This window comes from Rosa chinensis, chromosome 4, assembly GCF_002994745.2.
Source record: "Rosa chinensis cultivar Old Blush chromosome 4, RchiOBHm-V2, whole genome shotgun sequence".
NCBI lineage: Eukaryota > Viridiplantae > Streptophyta > Magnoliopsida > Rosales > Rosaceae > Rosa > Rosa chinensis.
Window position 1 is genome coordinate 40,741,109 of NC_037091.1, and position 26,351 is coordinate 40,767,459.

The following is a 26,351-nucleotide window of genomic DNA, read 5'->3' on the forward strand; positions in this document are numbered from 1 at the left end:
ATCGACCACTAAATTATGTTGTTTAAATGAGTGGCTGTTGTTTTTTTAGAGATTAAAATAACCGTCAGTGCACTTGCACTGTCGGTGCATACAATCCTCTCCTCTTGCACCTACTCCATTAATACTATACAGATTGGGTGTAAACCTACTTTCTACAACAGTGACTGGTAATTTCTAACAAATTATGTTGTTTCAGGCTTGCACCTACTCCATTAATACTATACAGATTGGGTGTAAACGTACCTTCTACAACAGTGACTGGTAATTTCTAAACACTAAACATTATTTTTACCCTTCTATAGGTATTTAAAATAACAAATTACATATAAGTTATTGACAAAAAATGACTTAACAAATACATCCTTTAAAGATTGAATTAAACATATAAGGATTAAATCTTATAAATAAGGACAATGTGCTCTCTACTTGCCACATGTTATGAGTTAATTTACCTTTTTACCATTAACTACTTCTTTTGACTTCTAATCCCTTTATAAGGATTAAATATTACAAATAAGGACAGTCTGCTCTCCACTTGCCATATGTCATGAGTTAATTTATTTTTTTAGCCTTAACTACTTCTTTTGACTTTTAATTCATTTATGTTACTTTTTTTTTTTAGAATAATCCCTTTATGTTACTTTTTTTTTTAGAATAATATTTTTTATATTACTTTTTTTCGTAACTTATCTTTATCGATATTTTAAACTCTCCAAAATATCTTCAAAACTAGTTTTAGATACAAATATTTACCCCATATATCAAAACTTCCATCAAATTTTCTAAATTTTAATTTAAGCAAAATATCCATTGAAATTTCCACAATTTTGAAGTACCAAAATTTTCTAAACTTCATCTCACTAGTACATTTCCCAACACAAATCCCCTCTTCTGATAATGCACTCGTCATCGCCTAATCCTGCTACTGCATTTGCTGCACTCATACTTGTCCAGTTCTGCTACTGCACTTGTACTCATGTTCTGCTACTGCACTCGTCATCACCTAATCCTGCTACAACACTTGTCATCGCCTAATCCTGCTACTGCACTCATACTCGTCCAGTTCTGCTACTGCACTTGTACTCATGTTCTGCTACTGCACTTGTCATCGCCTAATCCTGCTACTGCACTCATATTTGTCTAGTTCTGCAACTGCACTTGTACTCGTGTTCTGCTACTGCACTCGTCATCGCCTAATCCTGCTACTGCACTCGTCAAATCCTGCTACTGCACTTGTCATCGTCTAATCCTGCTACTACAATCGCTACACTCATACTCGTCCAGTTCTACTACTGCCCTGGTACTCGTGTTCTGCTACTGCACTTGTCATCGCCTAATCCTGCTACTGCAGTCATGCTCGTCCAGTTTTGCTACTACCCTCGTACTCGTGTTCTGCTACTGCACTCATTACACTTATACTTGCAGAATTAATGAACAAGAAATCTTAAGACTTGATAACTATGTATATATACACCATACGCAGAATTAACCTTCCAAAACCTATTAGAGATTTCATTTTCATAACACTAAATAACCGCCTTGAAGTTGAAATGCCCAATTAATAGCATCTAGTAAGCAATCCCTCCACTAAAAATTGATAATTATCCAGATCGATCAATTAATCAATCAATGCATTATACTATAGTTACTGAATCATCATTGCAACATTATACTACTTGAATCAATCCTCACAAACAAACAAATTCCAGAAACAAAAGCAATTGCATTTGAGGGTAAAATTAGAAAACTCACTTCTTATGCCGACGACCTCGCTTGGGACCCCAGCCTTCAAGCTTGGCAACGGGGCACCCACACCGTGCCCTAAAAAGCAAGACGGCAAAGCCATTGGGCAGAGCCATCTTTCGGAGCTCGGACTGGAGACACTCGTAATCGGGATTGGCGTCACTCCCGCCCTTCAAGGGCAACTTATCGATCTTCTTAGACCCGGTCTTGACACACTCCTTCGTCTGCAGCTGCAAATCGAATTCCATGGCCTTCTTCAAGCCCTTGCAACCGTGGCAGTCGCACTTGCGTGATCGGGTGCCACAGCAGAACTCAATGAAGATGAGGGCGACAACGAAGAAGAAGAGGAAGCCGAGGAGGTAGGGGATCGGGAGGAACAACAAAATCACATGGCGGAGGCTCCCTGATGTCCTCGTTGGAAACGCCATAGTCGGGATTAGAGATGTAGAGCTTAGTTCCAGTTTCGATGGCGGAGGCTCTGCTAGCTAGGGCTGCATAGGCGACTCCCTGATCCGAGAACATGTCATGCTGTCACTAGACTCCGGAACCTGAATCCCCAAATCATTCATGAATATTCATTCTTGTTGTATTGTTTTAATTTGAACAAGGCAAATTCGGAGCAGGAAGCAAGAGATCTACTGCTTTACCTTGGCAGCGCCGGCGCCATAGGGCGTCGCATGATTTCTGGCACGATTGGGCAAGCAACGGGTGGGTCCGGGAGCAAAGGCAGCTCGGACGGCTTTGGATTTTCATTTTAGGGTGTTGGTATTGGGTCAGTGGCATACACGTAAATATTTCATTAAACTAAGTATTTTGGTCATTCTGCATTAAACTTGGGGGTCAGGCTTGCATTATTTGACTTTTGGGTCTGGGCTTATGTCCTAATTTATATAAATCTTTTGGCAAGTGGGTTTTCTGTGTTTACATCTTTAGTCATGTGCTACTATGTAATTTTCTAAATTTAAAAAGCTATATATATATATATATATATATATATTAGACCATAAACCTAAAAAGATGAAAAGATGAAAATATGAAAACCTAAAAACTGAAAGTAGCCCAACTGCCCCACCTGGATGGAGGCAACGCCATGCACCCCTCTCTACAAAAGTCCCGATTGCATATTGAGTACGTGCTTGCATTGACATGTTGAGAATTACTTTTCCTAGATATAAAGCACTTTTGAATTAATAAATTTTTTTTATAAAAGATTGATATGTGTCTTCAGTTAGTTTTCTGAGAAGCACACATCAATTGCTTCATCAATGGTTTGCCTCGTAATAAAAAGGGATTCAAGGCCAAAACCTGATTTCATAGAAACTTTAATTACCACTAATTTTGCTCTAGTATTATGCATGATCAGAAGCAGAAAAAAATTTCTAACCCGAAGAAAAAAAAAGTATGTAACTTTTAGTTTTACTCTCTTTTAAAAAAGGAAATCAAAATGTTAAACTAGTTAGAGTGTGGAACGTTGCATGAAGCTTTCTCTCATCAATGGAGATTATATACAGTCGCGGAACTGTGTTTCGGTCCGATCATGAAGAGGAACCCCCCTCCTCCTCCCAAATCCACGTGATAATCAATTCATATATGAAAATTTAATAAAACAATCACTAACAGTAATATTAATTAAAAGGACTAAATACTGTTTAATCCTTAAGCTTTTGACCAAAAAACACTTCAGTCCCTACCCTTCTAATTTCACACGTTTAGTCCTTGTACTTTTAGAATTTGGACCTATTGGTCCATTCCGTTACTCTCCGTCCAAAAACTTAGTTATGTTGCTGACGTGGCAATCCATCCACATTGAAAAGTCTATTATACCCTCACATTCCTTTTTTTCCTCTTTTTTTTTTTAAGTTTTAATTTTTAATTTTTATCACTTTTTTATTTTCTGCTTACCCTCTCTCCAAAACCTCCAATCTCCTCTCTACCAACCACCAACTCCCAACCCTCGAAACCCATAAATTTTTCATCCCCACCCCTACTGCTCCGCCGCCCAAAACCATATCCAAAATGAAAATTCCCCATTTCTCCAATGGCGACCTGCAAAACCCCACTGCAAACTAAACTTCAAAAATCAACGAACAAAAATTCTAATTCCAAAATTGATCAAACAACCAAACTTCTAATCAAGATCAAAACTTGACCACTCAAATCACAATCAAACAAATAAACCAAATCACACATTGCACAAGTACATGTACCTCTACGAATCTGTCCATTCTAACGAGCGAGTAGCCGTATGGGACGAACAGCAGCGGCGAATTCGCAAGCGAAACTATCATGTCCACAAATGGAAGCTTGGATTTCATGCTCAAAGTCTTGAATATAAACTCGTCCCCATCCCAAATTCTGAAACCTCAGAATCATCTGATGGACTGTTAGCGGTGAGGTTCAGCAGCTTGGTGTAGTTCACAGCGTCGAAGTTCTTGGGGTGGAGAATTGAGGCACTGGCCTCGAAGAACTCGCCGGAGACGTTGCTGCAAATCTGGAAGCAAAACGTCGCCATATTTCCATACCCGATCTGAGCACAAGCCATCAAGTCCCAGCCAGCTAGGTTTCAATCTAGGCTTTTGATCAAGAAGATAGATATGGGTCTCGATCTTCTAGTGCTTCTGCAAAAACAACAAAGTCTACAAATTCCTAAAATCTAGCAATCTCCTGGTAATTTTTCGACTTCTTTGACCTTTCCTTGTATCCATGTTCTTCGTCTCACCAATTTGAAGTTGTCGGCGTCGAGGATCCGGAGGTTGAGCTTTAAGGAGGTGGGATCGATGAAGATAAGGTCGAAGCTAGGTAGGTTCCTTGGGCTTCGAGGGAAAGTGAGATCGATGGAGATGAGGTCCAGCTCCATTTCACCTCCCTACTGCCCACGGTGGCTCAAAGGTTGGGGCGGTGAGGTTTGTGGGCGGAGAGATTTGAGGGTTGAGAGAGAAGTCTCGATAAGTAAAAGAAAAAAATTAAAAAAATAAATAATTAATTAAAAAAAGGGAAAACAGAAATTAAGGGAATAAAAAAAAATGTGAGGGTATAATAGACTTTTTAATGCGGACGGATTGCCATGTCATCAACATAACGGAGTTTTTGGAAGGAGAGTAACGGAATGGACCTATTGGTCCAAATTCTGAAAGTATAAGGACTAAACGTGTGAAATTAGAAGGCCAGGGACTGAAGTGTTTTTTGGTCAAAAGCTCAATGACTAAACAGTATTTAATCCTAATTAAAAACCAGTTGCTTTTTTTCTTTTTTTGAAACCAGAGTTATCTATCTATTTGTTTCGAATTTATTGTTTACTTATGGATTATATTAATTATGATATTTTCGGAGTAGGTTTTTTTTTTTTTTTTTAATTTATGTCTCGGAACCCCCTAATATTGAAATCCTGGTTCCGCCTCTGTGTATATATATAGACACACACATTGTGTGTGTGTGTGTGATCATGATCACATACCTTAATCCTTTTAGAGCGAATTTTCTTGATAGTTCATGATCGATTACTGAAGTCCTTCCTATAAGTGCTTTGAAGGAGAAAGAGCCTTCAGCTGGTTGATGAATCCCATAGCTGGACAAATTACCACCAGCGAATCCAGGTACAAGCTGGGGAGCACTCCATCCCACCTGATAGTTTTGGGAATAATTTTTACATATATACAATGTTAACAGTACGACTTCTTTTTGTTGTGAAGCCCACCCCAAAACTTTTAGATCGGTCTCTCCGTCATCAGTCCTCACTCCCCGTCGTTTCTACACACCCAATTACCTAGATATGCCACTGATTTTCTCAGCTTTACTCTCTCTCTCTCTCTCTCTCTCATCCCTCTCTGCTGTCAGAGCTCCATTAATGTCTCTGTACCGATATTTCAATGTTGAATATTTTTTAGGATTGATTATGTTCTGGGTTGTGTTCTATTTTATTAGTTTCATCGAGTATGCATACAGTCTATGTTCATCCCACCCAATTAGGTTTTATTCTTATTGAGACATTTGGGGCTTTAATTCTAATATTATGAACTTTTCCCTTGATTCCAATGCTGAATTTCCGATAATGAGTGTTTTTTTTTTTTTTTTAGCAAAAGAGGTCAGTCCATTATATAAATTCAGCAAGCAGTATAAAAAGGAAACACCCCTATGAGGTCAACATAAAGAATCGTTTCTTAGAGTACCTTGAGACTCCTATTCTAAAACAAAAACAAGAACCCCAATATACCCCCAGTATACCCACATTTTAGAAAGTCCACGCACCATTATTTCAAACAAAAACCTAGGAACTCCGAAGCAGAATATAAAACCCTCAGAGCTATTGATCTTTGTGACCAATATCAAAAATTAAAAATCATTTGGAGTAGAGGATGAAGTATCACCATCCACTCCATCTTCATTCATCAGAGTTGTCCCAATTGAGAAGTTCCAATCAACCTCAACCCATGTAGCCAAATATCCAGCCCTTAGGAAGTCCAGTATCCATAATTGACCCCAAAAACCCCAAGAGTCACATCCACTTCCAATACCAAAGGCAGACCAGGCCCTAACAAAAGTTAGGGCCCAGCCCACCCACATACGGTCCAACCAAAACCAAGCCCAGGTGGTCCAACCAACTAAGAGCACGTCACCGCCCACACCATAGCCAACCAAGCCACCACCTCCTCCGTAGATTACCACCAGAGAGACTGCACTGTTACAACCAACTCTATCACAGCCATTGATTTCTACCCTAGCAATCACCTTCACAGCAGACATTCCCCAGCCACTGGTATCAGAATAACCATCGCGTCCATTGATGATGCTACCACCTCCGCCCGCGGCCATGGAGCGGAAATTACATAAGCAAGAACCGACAAATAAGGCCATCCATTCTCTTCCAATGTAAACCTGATCCTTTGCGTTCACCATAGCCTCCACCAAAAGGGACTGAACACCACAGTTGCTGGTGAGATCCATCTTACCAGGACCTACGACATCCATCTCAAGAGGATATTCCCAATATAGCCTGTCCCAAAACCCCCGATCCGGCAACGATTTCAGAGCCAAACTCCACCCAGAAGCAGTTAATGTACCAAGTCCCTTCCTGGCGAAGATGCCGCATCCCAATCCACTATCACGGTTGAATAACCACAACCAATCCACCCCAACAGATTCAATAATCTCCACCCACTACACCGTCGGGCAGACACTAGCCAAATAGAAAAGGAAGAGGAACGGCAGGCCTAGGCCTACACTTTTATCCATGGAAAATGGAGACGGTATAAGAGCGGTAGCCACTAGGGCTAGGCACGGGCCAGGACGGGCTGGTTACTAACTGATACCGAGCCCGGTACCGAAAATATTATTCGGGATGAGCCAGGATGGGACTACATTTTTTCAAAGTACCGACCTGGATCGGGTCGGGCCTGGGCCCAATTCAGGATACCAGATTTTTTTTTTTCTCTTTTTATTCCTACACTTAGTACTTAACAAGTATCCAAAATTTCCAGATTTCAATCATTCCAGGATGCATCTTTACTGTCCTCCTAGCACTGCAGCTTATAAGTCTACACCTTCTTCGCTTTAGCCATCGAATGATTTGAATCGAATAACTAAACTGGAGATGAAGTATGAATCAACAAATAGTTGACTACAAATACTCTATATGATTGTTAATGTTTAAGATTGAGCGGTGGCCCAAGTCTTTGTTAACGCTGGTCTGATGGGTGGACCGCTACTTGCAGTGTTCTCAAAGCTTCCGCTACCTATCAAGTGAAATACAAAGCGGAGTCAGAGGGAGACCGCGCTGGGCGGTCTTCTCTTCTCTGATGCCTAAGTTAGTCAATGTATTTATGTTGATAGGATAACAGTAGGTAAGTAGTGAATGCGTAATTAATGAGGAGAGAGGAGAGAACCTTTTATAGGTGGGGAAGAGGCCGAGCTCTTCCATGTTTTCAATGTGGGACTGATGTGCTTCAGTTCCCAGCTTCTGGAGCTTCTGATGCTAACTTGGCTCGGTGCATGACAGCGCATCAGCGATTATCTGGGGCTCAGGCGATAGCCTGTTTGGCTGTGTTTCCATAGGTCACACAGTTAGCGGTAGTTGGTACTGCTGGCTATATCATGAGCATGGCTCATTATAGCTAATTATGCTTGCAAATGCTTATGTAAGTACAAGTCCCCCAAGTCCTCAGTCAAGGAGGGCAATCTTGGTAGGGGAGTTGCCTAGCGGTTCGAAGCGTTACTTCCGCTAGACTTACAAGAGCATAATTAGCGTCAGTGCGTTGTTAACCATGGACTTACCGAGTGAATGCTTTGTACCCTTTCAGGTGGGCCCCTGCAAGGCCCCCCAGGGAGTCCCCCACTCCCCGGCTAAGATAGACCTTCGTTTGGTCGGTATATTATTTGTTGAGGGGAGCTGCACTGAGCAGAAGGTGTTGGGTAGCGAGCCCAAACTTTGGTACCCTAGTGGTGGGGTTGAACGTGCCTGATCAGGGCTGTCGTAGACAGTTGACATGTCCTAGTGTCCCTGAGGGATGTAGCCTGACTGTAACGCCGCGTAGCGGTCGTCGTCAAGATAAGGCGTTGCCTCGGGAATCTCCGTTGGCGGAAGTCCTTCTGCTGATAGTAAGTGGCAAGCAGTGTCGCTGGGACCAACCTGGTGGTGGTCCACTGAGAGGAGTTGTGCTCCATTGCAAGATGAAAATAGAGAAGTTCCACTAGTGGAGTTGAGCTTAGCGGAGACTGCCTCGCTTGCAAGATGAAAAGGGAGAAGTTCCGCTAGCGGAGTTGCGCTTAGCGGAGACTGCGTCGCTTGCAAGGTGAAAAGGAGGAAGTTCCGCTAGTGGAGTTGCGCTTAGCAGAGACTGCCTCACTTGCAAGGTGAAAAGGGAGAAGTTACGCTAGCGGAGTTGCGCTTAGCGGAGACTGCCTCACTTGCAAGGTGAAAAGGGAGAAGTTCAGCTAGCGGAATTGCGCTTAGCAGAGACTGCCTCTTCTATGGTGGCTTTGGCTGGACGCTTCATCTGACAGCGTTTGACACGTGGCCAACATATACTGGGTTAGCGTGTGGAATAACGTCTCTACAACATGCCCGACTCCTAGCCATTAATGCGAGTAATCATGGATTTTGTAACCGAGGTGACACCTCGGTTAATCCGGAGAGTAAGTGTGATCGTGGGGCACGTGTACGGCTGTCGCACGATGTCTTTTTTTAGCGGACGACCTATATTTGCCTGATGTTGACATAAAAAAGAGGGAAACCACAGTAGGTTTGACATCTTCTGCACTTCAAACTTTGAGTCATCGTGTTCAGGCTAGGTTCGTGTTCAGGGTTTTTGAAGATTCTCGCTCTACAAATCATATTGTGCTTTGAGGGAAGAGCGTCACCTTCAAACACAGCAAGGGTTTTGCGACTTCAGGTTGGTGATCTGAGCCTCATCCCCATTTTATTGCTTTCTGTCGCTTTCTGTTTTTTGGTACTTTGGGGTGATTTCTGTCGTTCTTCAGTGTTTTGAGTGTCTAGAGTGAATTTTAGGTATGTGTGTGGGTCTTTGATAGAGGGTTGGGATTTTTGGGGTTGCTGGATGGTCGAATATGGGTTTTGATATGTGCCATGTTCTTGTTTTAGTGTTTTTTGGGTTTGGTTGTTGTTGATGTTCTTGGATGAAAGTTGACGGGGCCGGGGGATAGCTTAGATCGCTATTGAATTAACTATCCTGGGTTTGAGGGTTTATGATGGCTAGCGTCATAGAGTTCTCGAGCAGTGAGGATTCTGGGTCTGACGTGTTGCTGAGCGTGGCGGATAGGGTGTTTATTGACTCGTTGCGTCCGTCTGCCCCTACAAGAACCTCACTGTCTGATCTGCTAGATATCGAACTGCTACAGACCATACTTGCGGACGTTGCCATGGGTCGTACCGAGTGTCCAAAGAGCTCTAGGGTGAGGGAGGACGTTGCCACCTGCAAAAGGCGTGATGAGAGGCTAGATAGCAATAGCGCCGCTAGTGGTTCCGCTGGCAGGGAGGATACTGGCATCGAGTTTGAGTCAGCCTGGGCTCTTTGTGAAGGTACCCCAGTGGACGAGGCTGGCGGGCCGATGACTGCAGCCACCGTGAACTGAGTTAAGTGTGTGTTTCGAATTCTTAGGGTGGTTTAGATGCGACCGCCCAATACTGATGAGAGAGCCTATATTCTGCCGGTGGGGTATGTTGCCGTTCATGACGCCATATTCTGCCAAGGGGTCAACTTTCCGCTGCTCCCCAACCTTTAGATCCTGGTATGCGAGTTTGACCTCGCCTTCGGGAAAATTTGCCCTAATATGTGGCGGCTGCTGGTGGAGCTGAATTCACTTTGGTGTCTATCTGGGTGCAAAGGGCCGATCGTGGCGGGTAGGGCTGGTTGCAGTCCGGTCCTAGTTTTAGGGAACCCAAGTAATAGGTCTCGGGTCGGTTCACAGTATTTTCTCACCTCAGACCGACTATAACCCGATCCGTAACATTCGATCAGGGTATCGGTCCTAGAACACAGATTTGGGAGATTTCCAGAATTCCAGCTTTCCCAGTTAAAACTAGCTTTCCTGTTTTCATATGAATTAGATAAAAATGCAACACAATGATCATACAACATAAATCATAACTCATAGAATGAAGAGAATTACCACAGTAGAATGAATCAACTATCAAGCATTACAAACTCCACAAATAATCAAATACAATGCAACATAATGCATTTTAATGATTAATGCATTCCACATTTCCACTTATTCTAGAATAGCACAAGTGCATAGTAGCCACAACTTAACTCACAAATGGTTTGGCAAAGTACTCACAGTTTGAACTTAAAAAGAATATAACAAAATCAACAAATTGTCCAACTGAAGATGATGAGGAAATGAGCAATTTAAGATGAATAGGAGGAATTGAGAAGCAATCAAAGCAGTCAAAGATGAATATGAACATTGCAGCAGCAGCATCACTCTCTTGTTAATCAATCTAAGCCTCTAACAGTCTGCAAAAATATCAAATCAGTTCTATAACACAACAGAACATGCATAACTCACTATCACTATCACTTCCCTTTGGCTTTCGGGTCAACAGGTGGTACAGTTGTTGAACTTGCCAGATTGGACTGACTTGTATCAGTAGACGGAATTATAGCATTTGGGGTACCCCCCGAAGCCATGCTTGTATCAGTTGACGCCATGCTTTGCAACGAACTAATAGATCGGGAGAGTGAGTTAAGACTGATCGGGAAAAGATTGAGTGATTGAATCGATTGACTGTTTGAGGGAAGAAATTGGGACAGAGGCTTGAGGCTTCAATGCTTGATCGACTGGTTGAGCCATTGAGGAAGAAATTAGGGAAGAAATTTAGGGGCTAGGGTTCTGGGTTCGTGTTCGACTGAATGAAGCAAAACAACAAAATATCAAAATGTGAAGGACTAAAGGCTGAGGTCAACTGAATGAGATAATTAAAGGCCCATGAAAGGCTGACACCTATACATGGTGTAGATATCAGGCCGGTTAGGGTTACCCGAACTTAGAGATATTAGAAACCGAGACCGGCCGGTTAACAAGGTTGTTGGTTCTATCTTAGCCCGGACCGTAAAAAAATGCAGCAAAGCCAGACCCAAACAGTCAGTTTCTCGGGCTTCCAGATCTGTTCCTCGGGTATTCGGCCTCAAACGCCCAGCCCTAGTGGAGGAGGTGCTGCACTTCTACGAACTTGTCTATGTGAGGCGACAAGGGTGTAGCGGACAGGTGAACCTCACTCGCCGACAGGGGGCACCCAAGCTGATAGAGAATCTGAAAGATTCGATGTCTCCCTGGCGGGCGACCTTTTGCATGGTGACCTCAGGGTGGGAATATGACTTCAGAAAGAATGATGAGACTCCGATGTATAGGATTAAGTCAGAGTTCCAGCCAATCCGAGGTTGTTGGTAGTTGCCACTGACCGTGCCTGGCGGTAATTTGCTAAATGATATGTCTGTACTTTTGCCTTTTCCTAACCGTTGCTTTGTTTTTATGTGCAGCGGGTCTTCGCTTCACTTTTACACGTGAGGAGAAGTGCCGTGTGGCAAGGATAAAGGGCTGCTGGCTGAACCGCAACCTGCTTGATCTTCGCCTGCTCACCGGTTGGGAGTTGTTGGTCGATCTAAGACTGACTCGTGTCGTTGGTAAACATTTTCCGCCAGACTCGTTTGTTTTCTTTTTGTGCTTCATGCTAACTAGTGCTATTGTTTTTAGATTCACCACCGGGAAATAAAGCTAGTCTGGAGGCATTTGAAAAATCGATGGAGTGAGTAGAGTTGGATGACTTCCTGGAGGGCATGTACGCCGCTAGCCTGGCCGCGGAGCAGACCACCGTCGATCCGCAGAGTCTGGCGGTGACTCCCTCAGAAATTCCAGTGGTGCTACCCATGCCCCACCACTCACACCTCCCTCCCTCTGGCCAAGTGGAAAGACCGATTGGAGGCGGTGGCGAACAAGGGGCTGTTGGCTGGAGTTAAGCTAATGTGGCTCCTGCCAGGACCGAGAAAGTTGCCGCCCAGCGGCGAGGTCCTCAGAAGGAGAAGGCGGTGCCGCAACCAGCCATGACCATAGCCGTCCAGGAGCCGCCAAGGTCTGTTGCCGCTGGTGCCACATGGTTGGGCTTGTAAAGGAAGCGTCGTCAAAAAGACGATGAGGCAGAGGAGGAAGCAGACGATGCCGTGACCATCAGGGCCCACCAGCAGAAGAAGGTGAGAAAAGATGCTCCGGAGGTGACTATGGTCGTGGCCTGGGAAGTGCCGCCGAGAGGGTTGGACTCATTTGCTGCTTATCCCGAATTTCTGACCGACTTCGAGCGGGAGTTTCTCTTCCACCTCTGCGAGCGGCTAAGGTTTGGCGGATTGGATGGGACTGTCCGTCCGACCACCATCCAGCAATCGGCTTACAGTTCGGCATTTGGGCATTTGTCTGTCAGGCTACACGAGCTCTTCCTTGCGGCGTCGAGCCAGCCTCTAGTCGAGCGGCAGTTGAGGGAGGAGATTAAGGGTCTCCAGGGGGAGCTGAAGGGGGCTTAGTACAGGTGGGTGGATGCCGAGTGGCGGCTGACCAAGGAGGAGTGTGATGCCCTAAATGCCCGCGCCAAACTGATAGTGGCCATTGAGCGGGATTTTAAGCGGCGCGACCAGATATCCCAGCTGGAGCAAGACATCGCTCTGCTGAAGGATCAGTTGGTATCGAAGGAAAAAAGGTTGAGCTCCTTCAGCAGGAGTTTGCCACCAAGGGCACTGAGCTGAAGAAGCTGGAGGGTACAATCGCTCGATTGGTGGCTGAGAGGAGCCGCTCAGAGGCTGTCGCGGTGGAGGCTTTCAAGCAAGCTATGATGGGGTGGCAAAGGCTGGTGCTGCCTCCAACCTGGACCTGTTGAAGCAGAAGGGCACCATTGACTGAGTCAAGGCGTCGCAGCCTGTGAGTATGTCGAAGCAGCCACCAATGCCAGCAGGAGGGTTTACCGCTGTTCAAAGGGGCGGGGCTCTCTCTGGTAGCGGAGAAAGTGATCATGGGCCAGCGAAAGACTCCCAGCGGAATCCCGTGCCCACTTAGTCCGAAGCTTCTCGGGCGAACTTCCTAGCGGGCCATACAGGAGAGGATGGTACTATGGAGACTCCGAGTCCCACCGCTCTAAGGTCCGATCAAACCAGCCGCTTGGCTCCGCCGCCTATTGAGGGTGAGAATACTGACGCCACTCACAACAATCCCTGAGGACTGCCCAAGCTTCCCCCCCTTTTTTTTTGTTTGCCGCTTAGGCAATTTGGTACTGCTGCTAAGGCTTTAGTTGTAAATTGACAATGCATTCTTTGGGTGGGGAGTCCCAACTCTAAATATATATATGAAGTATTGTCCTTGGAATCTTTTGCAAATGTGATTGCTATGAATGTGTTTGTACCGCTAGAGTTCTGTCTTGAGTTTTTGTCAATCGACGAAACATTAAAGGAATTAAAATTGTTCCAAGTGCACGTTGTAGCGGACGTGGTCCACCGAATATTGTTGGCGTTGCCAATTAATTCTTGTGCATGGACTTGGCGACAATGGTTTGAATAATTCCTCGTTTCATTGATTAGCTGATAGATCAGCGTTTATAAAAGCGGGGTTGTACCCGTTGGGTAGCTTCCCTTAGCTAAATATTGAACAAAAATTTAGCTAAGTCAAGATGCTCTCCGGTAGTGGCATGACTATTTGTAATAGTACCGAAGGTGTTCGGATTTCCAAGGGTGGGTCGTCGTGACGCCATCTTTGTCCACTAAGTAGAAGGTGCCGGGGCTAACGACTTCCACAATTTTGTGTGGTCCTTCCCAAGTTGGGCGGAGTGCCGTTGGTGGCTGAATGACCTTCTTCATTACCCAGTCCCCCAGTTGGAGGTTCCGGGCTTTGACCCTGGCGTTGTAAAAATGTGACATCCATTGCTTGTTTTGCAAGTTGTGCAGATGCCTTGCGGCGTTTTTCCTCGAGGAGGTCCTTGTCGAGGTTGACGACTTTGTCGTTGGTCTCCGAGCAGTAGCCCTTGACCTTAGCAGTTAGTTGGGTGACCTCAATTAGTAGGATGACCTCAGTTCCAAACATCATACAGAATGGTGTTTCACCAGTGGCGGAAGTTGGGGTAGTTCGGATGGCCCACAGAACTTCCGGGAGTTTTTCCGCCCATAAACCCTTGGCGTCGTTGAGTTTCTTTTTTAGCAGCTTCTTGATGATCTTGTTTGCTGCTTCGACCTGGCCATTAGTTTGGGGATGGGCCACAGATGCAAAGCTCATCTTGGTGCCCAAGTTGGCGGTGAAAGATATGAGTTCCTTGTTGTTGAACTGTGTGCCGTTATCTGTGATGATTATGTGAGGGGCGTCGTAGTGGCAGTGGATGTTCTTCCAGAGGAAGTGAGTTACCTTGGTGGTATTTATTGCCTTCAGCAGTTCCGCCTCTATCCATTTACTGTTGTAGTCGATGGCTACAATGATGTATTTGAATTCCTTTGGCGGTTGGAAATTTGCCAAGTAGGTCAAGGCCCCACATGGAGTGGATCCATGGACCAATGATGATGGACAGGGGTTCCGCTGGGGCATGGGGAAGGTCGGCATATTGTTGACACTTGTGGCAGGACCTGGAGACTTTCCTGGCGTCGTCACAGAGTGTGGGCCAGAAGTAGCCTTGTCGCATTGTGCGATTGGCCAGAAATCTGGAGCCTGAGTGGTTTTTGCATTCCCCAGCGTGTATCATGGCAAGGACAACCTTCCCTTCTTCTGGGGTCAGACACCGAAGGTTGGGATGAGTGAATCCTTGGCTGTAAAGCTTGCCATTCTGGATGTTGTAGAGGACTGCCTTCCGCTTGAGTTGCCGCGCTTCGACCTTATCCGCTGGCAGTGTGCCATTGCGCTTGTACTCAATGATTTCATCCATCCAGCTGGGATTGACCTCAATGTTGAAAACCTCCGCCAGGGTTTTGGTGATGCTTGGCCTGTCAAGACACTCCACCCTTGTGTCTGCCGGACTTTGGTGTGGTTGGGTGGTTGCCAATCTTGCCAGTGAGTTAGCCTTGGCTTTCTTTTCCATGGGGATCTGTGTGATGGTGTGAGATTTGAATTTTTTGAGGAGTATCTTGACGTACCCCAGGTATGCCGCCAGTTGTTGGTCCTTAGCCTGAAAGCTGTTGTTGACCTGGTTGACGACTAGCTGGGAGTCTCTAAATATGTTGACACTGTTGGCCCCTGAATCAATGGTGAGGAGTAAGCCCGCAATGAGCGCTTCATACTTGGCCATGTTGTTCGAGGCTTTGAAATTGAACTTTAGCATATATTCCACGTTTAACCCTCTTGGTCCTATCAAGATGACTTCGACGTCGCAAGCCTTGGCTCAAGCGGAGCCATCTACGTGGAGGTTCCAGTCTAACTGCTGCTGGGGGGCTGGTTCCTTAGCGGTTATTATTTTTGTGTTGGCCTCTGCCCTTGAGTTAGGTTCATCCTGCCGCTCGGTGAGTTCAGCAATGAAATCTGCTACTACCTGGCCTTTCATGGAAGTCCTTGGCTTGTAGTCAATGTCAAACTCGCTGAGCTCGATGGCCCACTTGCTGAGGAGGCCAGAATGTTCAGGGTTTTGCATTACCTGTTTCAGCGGTTGATTGGTTAGGACATGAATTGTGTGGGCCTGGAAGTACTGGCAAAGACAATGAGTGCGAGAGCAAGTTGCTCCAGCAGGGGATACCTTGTTTCTGCCCCGTTCATGCCTCTGCCGGCATACAAGACTGGGAGCTCCTAGTGGTTCTCTCGACGTACAATGGCACAGCTTCCCGCTGTTAGTGATACTGCAGATATATGTACAGTATTTCACCCTAAATAAGAATGGAGAGACGTGGAACTGCCGCCAAGTATTCTTTCTGACCCTGGAATGCTGCCTCACAATCTGGGGTCCAGTCAATTACTTTCTTATTGGTCCTTTTCAGCAGCTTGAAAAATGGGAGGCATTTGTCGGTGAGTCTGGATATAAACCGAGAAAGGGCGGTCAGTTTTCCTTGTAGGCTTTGAACGTGCACCTTCCATTCAGGAGCCTTCAGGTTGAGGATGGCCTATACCTTGTCAGGGTTGGCTTCTATGCCCCGTTCACTGACGATGTAGCCCAGAAATTTGCTAGCGGTGACGCCAAAGAAACATTTTTCCGGTTTAAGACGCATACCATAAGCCAGTAGAATGGCGAATATGATTACGAGGTTTGCCATGTGTTCGCTGGTCTTGATGCTTTTGACCAATATGTCATCTACGTATACCTCTATGATTTTTCCGAGATGCTCAGCTAACATGGCATTCATCAACCTCTGATAAGTTGCACCGGCGTTCTTCAAACCGAAGGGCATGACATTGTAATAGTATAGGCCCTTGTCGGTGGTGAAGGTAGTGCATTCCTGGTCGGCGGGGTGCATCTTGATCTGGTTATAGCCGGAGAAGGCGTCCATCATGCTGAGTAACTCGTGTCCAGCGGTTGCATCAACCAGTTGATCAATGTGGAGTAGAGGGAAGCTATCCTTGGGACATGCCTTGTTAAGAGCCTTGTAGTTTATGCACATTCGCCACTTTCCACTAGTTTTCTTGACCATGACCAGGTTGGAGATCCACCGAGGATAATTGACCTAGCGGATAAATCTGATGCCTTGGAGCTTGGCGACCTCTTCCCCTATAACATGATATCTTTCTTCATCGAAGGCCCTCCGCCGCTGTTTCACAGGGTAAAAGGATGGTTTGATGCTCAACTTGTGTGTGATGATCTCAAGGGAGATGTCGGGCATATCAGCGTAGGACCATGCAAAGACGCAGCGTTGTCACGTAGGAATTGTATGAGTTCCACTGCTACTTCTAGGGTCTGCTGAGCGCCGATGCGGACCGTCAGCTCAGGGTGCTCGTCAGAGATGCTAATAACCCTCAAAGATGTTTCTGGATTGATAGGCTCCTTTTGGACATATTTCACCTCGTCATCCCGAGGGTCCTCAAAAATGTTTGGTGTCGGTGCATGGTTTCCTACTGTTAGGATTTCATGGCAGCGCGTCGACCATGCCACAGTCGTTGAATAGCACTCCCGTGCCAGCTGTTGGCTTCCTCTCACACAGCATGTGCCGTTAGGCATGGGGAACATCATAAGGAGCATGTAACCTGCGATGATGCACTTAAGTTTGTTGAGTGCCGGTCGCCCAATGATGGTGTTGTACGAACTGAAACAGTCGACCACAATGAAACTCTATATGAATTTTCGCCATACATAGGCTGGTGCCGATGACTAGGCGCATGTAATCAGAACCTAGCGGCTGTGTGACATCGCCGGAGAAGCTGAGCAGGGGCTCATGATCTTGAAGCAATTTTCTGTTCCGCTGGAGTTGGTTGTAGCAGCCATTGAAGATGACATTGACAGCGGATCCGCTGTCAACCAGAACCCTTCCCACTGACCACTTGTCGAGCATGGTGTCGATCAAGAATGGGTAGTCATGGGGTAAGTGCACCCCGCGCTCTTCCTCCTCTAAGAAGGTAACTGGTTCCCAACCAGACTTTTGAAGCTTGGCGGATCTCTCGTAGCTAATGTTGCAGACTTCTTTATGATGGTTAGCGCGTGCATAGAGCTTTCTTGCCCTATGAGACATGTCGGTGATTGAAGCACCGCTGTCGATGGTGTTGATGCGACACATGGGTTCGATGTTGGCCACCACGGGTGGCAGTTGGCCCACCTTGAATTGTTCCATCTTGCCATCACGGTACAAAGTCTTAACAGCGGTTTTGAGAACATTGCAGTTGATGGTGTTATGACAGCTGTCCTCGTGGTATTTGCACCAATTGCCGGTGTTCCTGGGCTTCCCCACCCTGGGGTATTTTCTTGGGGGTGGTGGCGGGATCTGCTCCTTGCATTGGTCGTATATCTCCTCATACGAGGCTGTGAGGACTATGAACAGTGTACCGCTGGGAGGACTCCGACTGTTTATTACGGTTATCCCCATGGGACTAGCAGTTGCCCTTGTTGTAATGCTAGCCTTTCTGCCGCTTGCTCTGGTAGTTGCCCTGTTGCCACTCTCTCTTCTTATCAGTAGGCGGCGCAGCGGAGATTTTGTTAGCGGTCTCCTGATGGCTGGAGGAGGGCTAAGTGGATTTTGCCTGTGCTAGCGATGATGGTGGGGTTTCTCCATATGTGATGAATCCTGCCTGTGCATGGATGACTGCTTTACTCATGACGTGGTTGTATGCCTCTTTTGGATGATTGTAATTGAGATGATAGAGAAATGGTCCCTTTAGGAGTCCTTGGTTGAAGGCTGCCAATGACATTGTTTTATCAAGATGGCGGCACTGAGATGCTGCCGCTCGCCACCTGGTGACGAATGCCTTCAGTGTTTCCTCTGTGCCTTGTTTGACATTGAATAGTTGAGTAGTATTGAGGTGTCCGGCGGACAGTAGGATGAACCGAGAGAGAAAAGCGTGTGATAGTACGTGGAATGAGTCGATGGATCCCGGTGGGTATTCAAAGAACCAGCTCATTGCCTCACTATCCAACGTTTCGTTGAACAAGTGGCAGAGGGCGGCGTCATCAAATCCCTTGTTGTTAGTGACTTTTTTGAAGGTGTCCATATCGACGAAGGGGTCCTCATGTTGCTGTAATGTGACATCTTTGGTGTCTTTGCATGTGCTGGTCTGACGGCCTACAAGATTCTAGCGGTGAATGGTCCTGGCCTGGACACAAAGAGCGGGTTTGGAATTGGCGCTGGGGCGCTTGTCTCCTCTCGGATTATCCTTTGCTCTAATTGCTGCATCCTTTCTAGGATTAGGACTGTTGCATCTCCAGCGGGTCCCGCCTGGAGATTCCGCTCGGCCACCTCTCCCCTGGGGACAGATGGATTACCCTCAGTTCTAGCCCTTGCCGTCGAGCGGTTGGTGTTCGGTTGCGACTCTGCTTCTTGCTCCATCATTAGGCGGGGCGGGGATGGTGGACCCATCCCCAATAGTTCTGGTGGGTTAATTGGTACCTGCATCTGTATGATTGGTATGGGTACCAATCCGCTAGTATTGGGTCGACTACGTCTGGTGCTCCCAAGGTTCGAAAAAACGCTAAACGCTAGTCTGGCGGTGGGCAGGGGATTAGCGGCCAGGCGCCTAGGCGGTTTTGTATTTTTTTAATTTTTATTTTATTTTGATAGCATATAATTATATAAATAAGAAATTATAAAGAATTGCAAGAGTAATAAAATACAAAAAAATGATATAGTGAGCACGTTATCCACTTATCCCCAAAAGAGGCACAGAGCCAATGAATCAAGCTACTGTGTCAACAAAAGAAATAAAAAAGTTGAGCACGTTATCCCATTTTGAAATCCAATAAATTTTTTTTTTTTCCAATCTCTATCTTCTTATCTCTGCGTGGATCCACCAAACCCACCATATTCCTGTTCTCGTTCTTCTTCTTCTTCATCAACCCCAAACCCATCTCTCTCTCTCACATTTCTTTCTGTTTCAGATCCAAAAAGCTCTAGCCATTGAAACAAGAAAGCTCCCATCTTTGAAATCCTTCAAATCTCTTCAAAGCTACTATGCCATCCACCCTCCTCTCATATCTACCCATCAAACCCATCTCAGTATCTTCACTCCCAGACCGCCTCTCTGAGCATGTTTCCATATCTGACATCCTGGGTCTACTCGGAATCCGACCACCGCACCCTAAACCCAACCGCCTAGCATTTTCCGCCCAGTTGCCTGGCGCCTAATCACCCGCCTACTCGCCCGCCCAATATCAAGCCGCCCAACATTAACGCCTAGCCATTAATCGAGGCGGTCACTCGCCGCCCAGCGCCTAGGCGGGCTGGGCGGCCGAGTTTCAGAACATTGGGTAGCTCCACGATTGCTCGCTCTGCGCTGGGTTAGTGTTTGCCTCCATCGCCCTCTTTAACTAGTCGAATTTTGACATCAGCGTCACCACTTGCTTTTGGGCCTCGGCCTTCTCTCTGCCCTCTTGTTTGCGCTCCCTGTTTGCCTTGTGGAGGTCTGCTAATGCCAGCTCATACATAACGGCAAAATCTTGGCCTGGTGGGGCGCCGCACCCTGGGTCAGCGGTACCTGGGATGAGCCCTGGGGTTCCGCGCTGGGGTTGACCGGAGTGTTGAATAGTGCTCGGTTAACGTTAACCGTGGGGTTGGTGGGATAGGGGTTGGCGGATTGATCCGCTTGCTCTTCAGCATTTCCCCCACTATCTTTAGTCATGGTGATTGTTGTGGTGGGATGGCCTTTTGCTCAAGGATTCCCACAGATGGCGCTAATGTTAATGTTTAAGATTGAGCGGTGGCCCAAGTCTTTGTTAACGTTGGTCCCATGGGTGGATCGCTACTTGCAGTGTTTTCAGAGCTTCCGCTACCTGTAAAGAGAAATACAAAGTGGAGTCAGAGGGAGACCGCACTGGGCGGTCTTCTCTTCTCTGATGCCTAAGTTAGTCAATGTATTTATGTTGACAGAATAACAATAGGTAAGTAGTGAATGTGTAATTAATAAGGAGAGAGGAGAGAACCTTTTGTAGGTGGGGAAGAGGCTGAGCTCTTCCATGTTTTCTATGTGGGACTGATCTGCTTCAGTTCCCAGCTTCTGATGCTAACTTGACGCGGCGCGTCAGCGGTGATCTGGGGGTGAGCCGGAGCTCAGGCGGTAGCCTGTTTGGCTATGTTTTCGTAGGTCACATAGTTGGCGGCAGTTGGTACCGCTAGCTGTATCATGAGCGTGGCTCATTCTAGCTAATTATGCTTACAAATACTTATGTAAGTACAATGATCATATGGAAAACGTACACATATACCAAAATAACATGTGAACCATGCATATAAGCATACCAAACAAGCACAATGTACTACATACACCTGTATATATATATATATATATATATATGCAAAGAAGAAGTGTTGTGATTTGTACTTCGATTATGAAATACAAAGAAGTGAATAGTGCACACGGTACAAGCTATGTCCCACTCTCTTTTGCCCAGTAAATGATAAAACAAAAATAAAAGAGAACAGTAGCACTGCTTATCTTCTTCATCGATCACCTGCCCAGTTTTCCTGTTTCTGGTCATTATTAATTTATTATAGAGCACAGATCTTTGAAGATAGACTTGATGCTTCATAACAACTCGGAAAATCAAGGTGTGCAAAAGAAGTTATTAACAAGATGCTAATATATGTGACCGAGGGGTCTAATTAACTTAAAGAGAGAGAGAGAGAGAGAGAGACAGAGACAGAGAGAGAGAGAGAGAGAGAGAGAGAGAGACAGAGAGAGAGAGATAGATAGATAAAGAGTAAATGAGACACGAGAAGTATAGTGGTTCATCTCCCGCCTTAGCAGGAAACTACGTCGACTTGAAAGCTTTAACTATGTGCGTTGGGCCTTGCGGCCCAAAAGGGATTACAAGAGATGTAATAGGATGTTGAGTAAGTGGGAAGGAGTCTCCTTTTATAGGGGAGGGAGACTCCTTCCTTTACATGTTTTCCAATGTGAGATAAGAACCCACTATTCTAGTGTAGAAAGCCATATTGTGGAGGCATGTTGGCAAGACCGGGAAGGTTGCTTCCCGGCGAGGTATTGGCCTCTTCCGACTACAGTGGTGTAGCTTGGACATCGGGCTACGGGATGCATGTCTCGGTTGGGCCCCACCGTGGCTTGTGGGCCCCCCCAAGAGGGTGTTACTTATGCTTGGTGATGTAGCAAATCCTCTATATTGTTGGAGGTATGTACACAAGAACAATTTTGGTTTAACCTATATGCATTACAGACATGGAAAGTTAAAGAATTAAAAGACCTACCAACTATTCTACGAAAAAGAAATTGAAACAATCTTGGATTTGCTTGAAACACAACTAGTTTTTCATCACTTACTAAGAGAGTTAGAGTCTTGGATGGTGCTGGAACAAGCTTAAGCTGAAAATCAAATCCTCACAATATAGTAAGGTTGAGGATACTTCCACTCTCATCTCATCATGCTTGCTGTATGAAGGGAAATTAGAAAGAAATTGGGAATCGGGGATTTAGATGAAGAAGGAACAGAAGAAGAACTGGAGTGGAGATTAGAGAAGAGAGCTTAGAACAGACAGCGAATTAGGGATCTGCTGATTTCTTAGTTTAGCGGCTTACGACGTTTAGGTCAAAATGTTTAGTGATCAGGTGTGGTCATTCCTCTTTGTTCCCACATATTTGACTAAACTACCCAATCAAAATCAGCCAAGTAATATAAAAAATTTAAAGATTTAATTCAAACGGGATGGGACCAACCGGTATCGATTAGGCTAGTACCGGTACCGGGCTCGTTTCCACGGGACGGGACGGGCCCAAACAGTAGATTTTAGATTTTGATCCCGACCCGTACCGACGGATTTTGGGACGGTTTTGGGATGGGACCGGGACTTCTGTTTATGGTGCCCAGCCCTAGTAGCCACCCTAGACAACGGTGCTCGAAACCCTAGCAGAGCTAGGTCAGATAATCTTTCAAACAATAACCAAAAAAACCTATAATGAGTTGATAGTGAGATCAAAACAAATCCAATAGACGAAAAATTAAATCAATCTAAATTAACATGATTGGCAATATCTAGTCTGGTTATGTGTCCGAAAATGATAGAAGTTTGTTTTATAAGTTTGTTAAGTTTGGTATTTTGCCATTTTGCCTAGCAGCTTTTGTTTAGAGTTATTCAATTAATCAATTTCTATTTTTTTTTTTTTGGGCCTTAATTAAAGCCGGAAGATGAGTTTGTATGGTCCTTCACATTGAGAAAAAATATGCTAAATCTATCGACAATGAGTCGGTGATTAAAGAGTTTTTTTTTTTTTTTTGACTTTGTCAAGGGGAACCCAAAGGCTTCCTAGGCCCAAGATAAACCCCTTCGACGCATGTGAAATGCTCCAACTGTGCATTGCAGCACAGTGCCTGGCCACTTTTGACGGCTTCGGGATTTGAACTTAAGTTGTGGAGCACACCCAACTAAGCAAGAACCACTAGGCCACTTGCAGTGGTTTGGTGATTAAAGAGTTCAACTTTAGAGACTCATAAAGTTATATTTAGTTGCTTTAAATCTTGTAGTTCATTGCACATTTATTTTATTGTATTTTTTGTTTTTCAGTTCTCTATAGATGTGCACTTGTTGGGTAAGGCTCATTATGTCCTCTCCTACTAGATGTATTTTTTTTTAATTAATATAATTATCTTGCACCGTTGAGATTCTCCACAATAATTTTTTAAATTAAAAAGTTCTGGCCCACCCAAGTTTTCATTCCTGGATCCACCACTGCAAATTACTGTAGGTAAACTTGGCAAGAAATGAAACAAACCAGACCACCATATTCACCAGGAGGAAATCCAACAATATCATCCTAATCCGAACAATTTCTCTGCTAAGTACATGAAGCTGCAAAACTACCCAATAACATAAGAATGCCATGATGAAAAGAAAACTAAATGTTATTACATTTTCTCAAACAACAATGTGAATAAGTCAGAAACCACCAAAGTTTTGAAAACCCAAATTTTTCTCTTTTAACTGTTTTTTCATTATTTTATCTTTAAAAATTGTCATTCATTAAGTGAATGGCTAAGAGCATGCCAATCTAATATTTCGACTGAAAATTTAATTTTTTTTTAAAAAAATACAAACTAAAATATTTTATAAAGAGACAAAGAAACCCTAGCTAGCTTCTCTACTTCAAAAAATTAACTATTCCTTATTCTTGTTCAGTGGGCAAAAATATTCTGGACTTCTTCCTCATGCATACACCAAGATCGATCCTACAGATCAATTTCTTCTCTTTGAACTCAAACTAAAACCATTTTAATGATCTGAAAGAGAGTGAGTTTATATATATATATATAATGAAATTAAAGTGCGCATTTAGGGTTACTTTTTGGTCGCATGTCCACATCTCCACTGTTCATTTTTTAGGTATTAATGTATAGGATTAATTTCAGTTTACCCCCCTGAGGTTTGGGGGTGAAATCCTCAACTTTCAATTTTGAATTTTTACCCCCTAAACTTTTCAATTTCAATCAGCCGTGTCCAATTTTTACTGTTCCGTCCAAATTGAACGTTAAGTTTGACTTTTGAGGGTTAAAATGGTCATTTCAACATAAAAAAATATAAAAAAATTCTGTTTTTTTTTTTTTTTTTCTGCTTTTTTGTTTTTTTTTTTTTTTTTTATTTTTTTTTATATAATTTTGTCTCCAACCTATATACCACAAGTTATAATAGGTTTATAAAAACAAAAAAAATACTCTAGGTAGTTGAAAGCCGCTCGCTGGTCTACGATATTTGTGACATATCTCCGATAAAGTGAAGAATTTAGGATATATCCCAAATAAAGTGAAGAAATATTTGTAAAAAATAATTTTACACTTTATCTGTAAATAAATATCTGTATATTCCCAATAAAGTGAAGAAATATTTGTGTAAAATCATTTTTGGTCTACGATATTTGTGATATATATCCAATATTTATCTGTAAATAAATATCTGTAAAAAATGATTTTACACAGATATGTCTTCACTTTATTGGGGATATACAGATATTTACAGATAAAGTGTAAAATCATTTTTTACAGATATTTCTTTACTTTATTGGGGATATATCCTAAAATTCTTCAATTTATTGGACATATATCACAAATATCGTAGACCAAAAATGATTTTACACAGATATTTTTTCACTTTATTGGGAATATACAGATATTTATTTACAGATAAAGTGTAAAATTATTTTTTACAAATATTTCTTCACTTTATTTGGGATATATCCTAAATTCTTCACTTTATCGGAGATATGTCACAAATATCGTAGACCAGCGAGCGGCTTTCAACTACCTAGAGTATTTTTTTGTTTTTATAAACCTATTATAACTTGTGGTATATAGGTTGGAGACAAAATTAAAAAATAAAATAAAATGAAGAAACAGAAAAAAAAAAAAAAAAAAATATTTTTTTATTTTTTTATGTTGAAATGACCATTTTAACCCTCAAAAGTCAAACTTAACGTCCAATTTGGACGGAACAGTAAAAATTGGACACGACTGATTGAAATTGAAAAGTTTAGGGGGTAAAAATTCAAAATTGAAAGTTGAGGGGGTGAAATCACACCCCCAAACCTCAGGGGGGGTAAACTGAAATTAATCCTAATGTATATATCATCTCTGCAAATTTTCAGCCAAATTGATGATCGTTAAGGTATCTAACTTGCTTAAACCAATTGACAAACTGAATCTGTCCACCCTGAACCGTACTAGCTTTAAGGCAGTTATCAGTACCTTAACGATCATCAATTTGGTTGAAAATTTGTTGAGGTAATCTATACATTAGTACCTAAAAACTAAAAAGTCGAGATGTGGATATGCGACCTAAAAGTGACCCTAAACTCTAAATGTGCACTTTAATTTCAAAGCGAAATTTCGCTCTAGATAGCATCTGTGTGTGCGCGCGCGCTCGCGTCTAAATAGAGCAAGCTCAAGATCTTACTTGGCTTCTAACAACAATGGATGTATGAGCGCATTCTCTGAGAGATCATTACTAATCTCCATGCCAGAGTTACCACAACCAATAACCAGCACACTCTTATCTCTAAAGCCCGCTCCAGATTTATAATTGCTCGCATGAATAACCTTTCCTTCAAAGGTCTCAAGTCCAGGCAAGTCTGGGATAATCGCTTGGCTATCGTCTCCGGTGGCAATCACCAAGAAATCCGCGATGTACGCTTGGTGGCAAACCTCCTTATAAGTTGTCCTAGTGTTTTTCACTGCAACCTTCCATTTCTGAGCAACTTCTTAGTAAAAAGCTAACTCAACATTGTGACAGTAATGGGGGCTGACGTTGAAACGGGAAACATACTCGTCTACATAGTCTATGAAAGTGTCTTTGGACATGAAAGTTGAAGTACTGAATGCGTGCGGCATCAGAGGTAAAGAGCAGAAATTTTTGGCCAAATGAAGACTTAAACGGTTGAAAGACCGTTTCTTCCAGAAGGAAGCACGACAACCTTCCCTCTTGAAGACGATGTTTGGCACCGACATGGAGTTGAGCAGTGTCGGACGGGTCGGTACCTACCATCACCACCAAAACATTCTCATACACATTACTCTCCAT

At 44.0% G+C, this 26,351-nt stretch overlaps 1 protein-coding gene and 1 pseudogene across 1 annotated transcript; both read right to left on the reverse strand.

Moving 5' to 3' along the window:
- Positions 1-1,748: 1,748 nt before the first annotated feature.
- LOC112199310 (uncharacterized protein At5g19025) lies at positions 1,749-2,171 on the reverse strand. The gene has a single exon (XM_024340344.1). The coding sequence runs from the start codon at positions 2,169-2,171 to the stop codon at positions 1,749-1,751; it is 423 nt and encodes a 140-aa protein (XP_024196112.1).
- A 1,889-nt stretch (positions 2,172-4,060) lies between these two features.
- Positions 4,061-26,351, reverse strand: LOC112199311 (annotated as a pseudogene).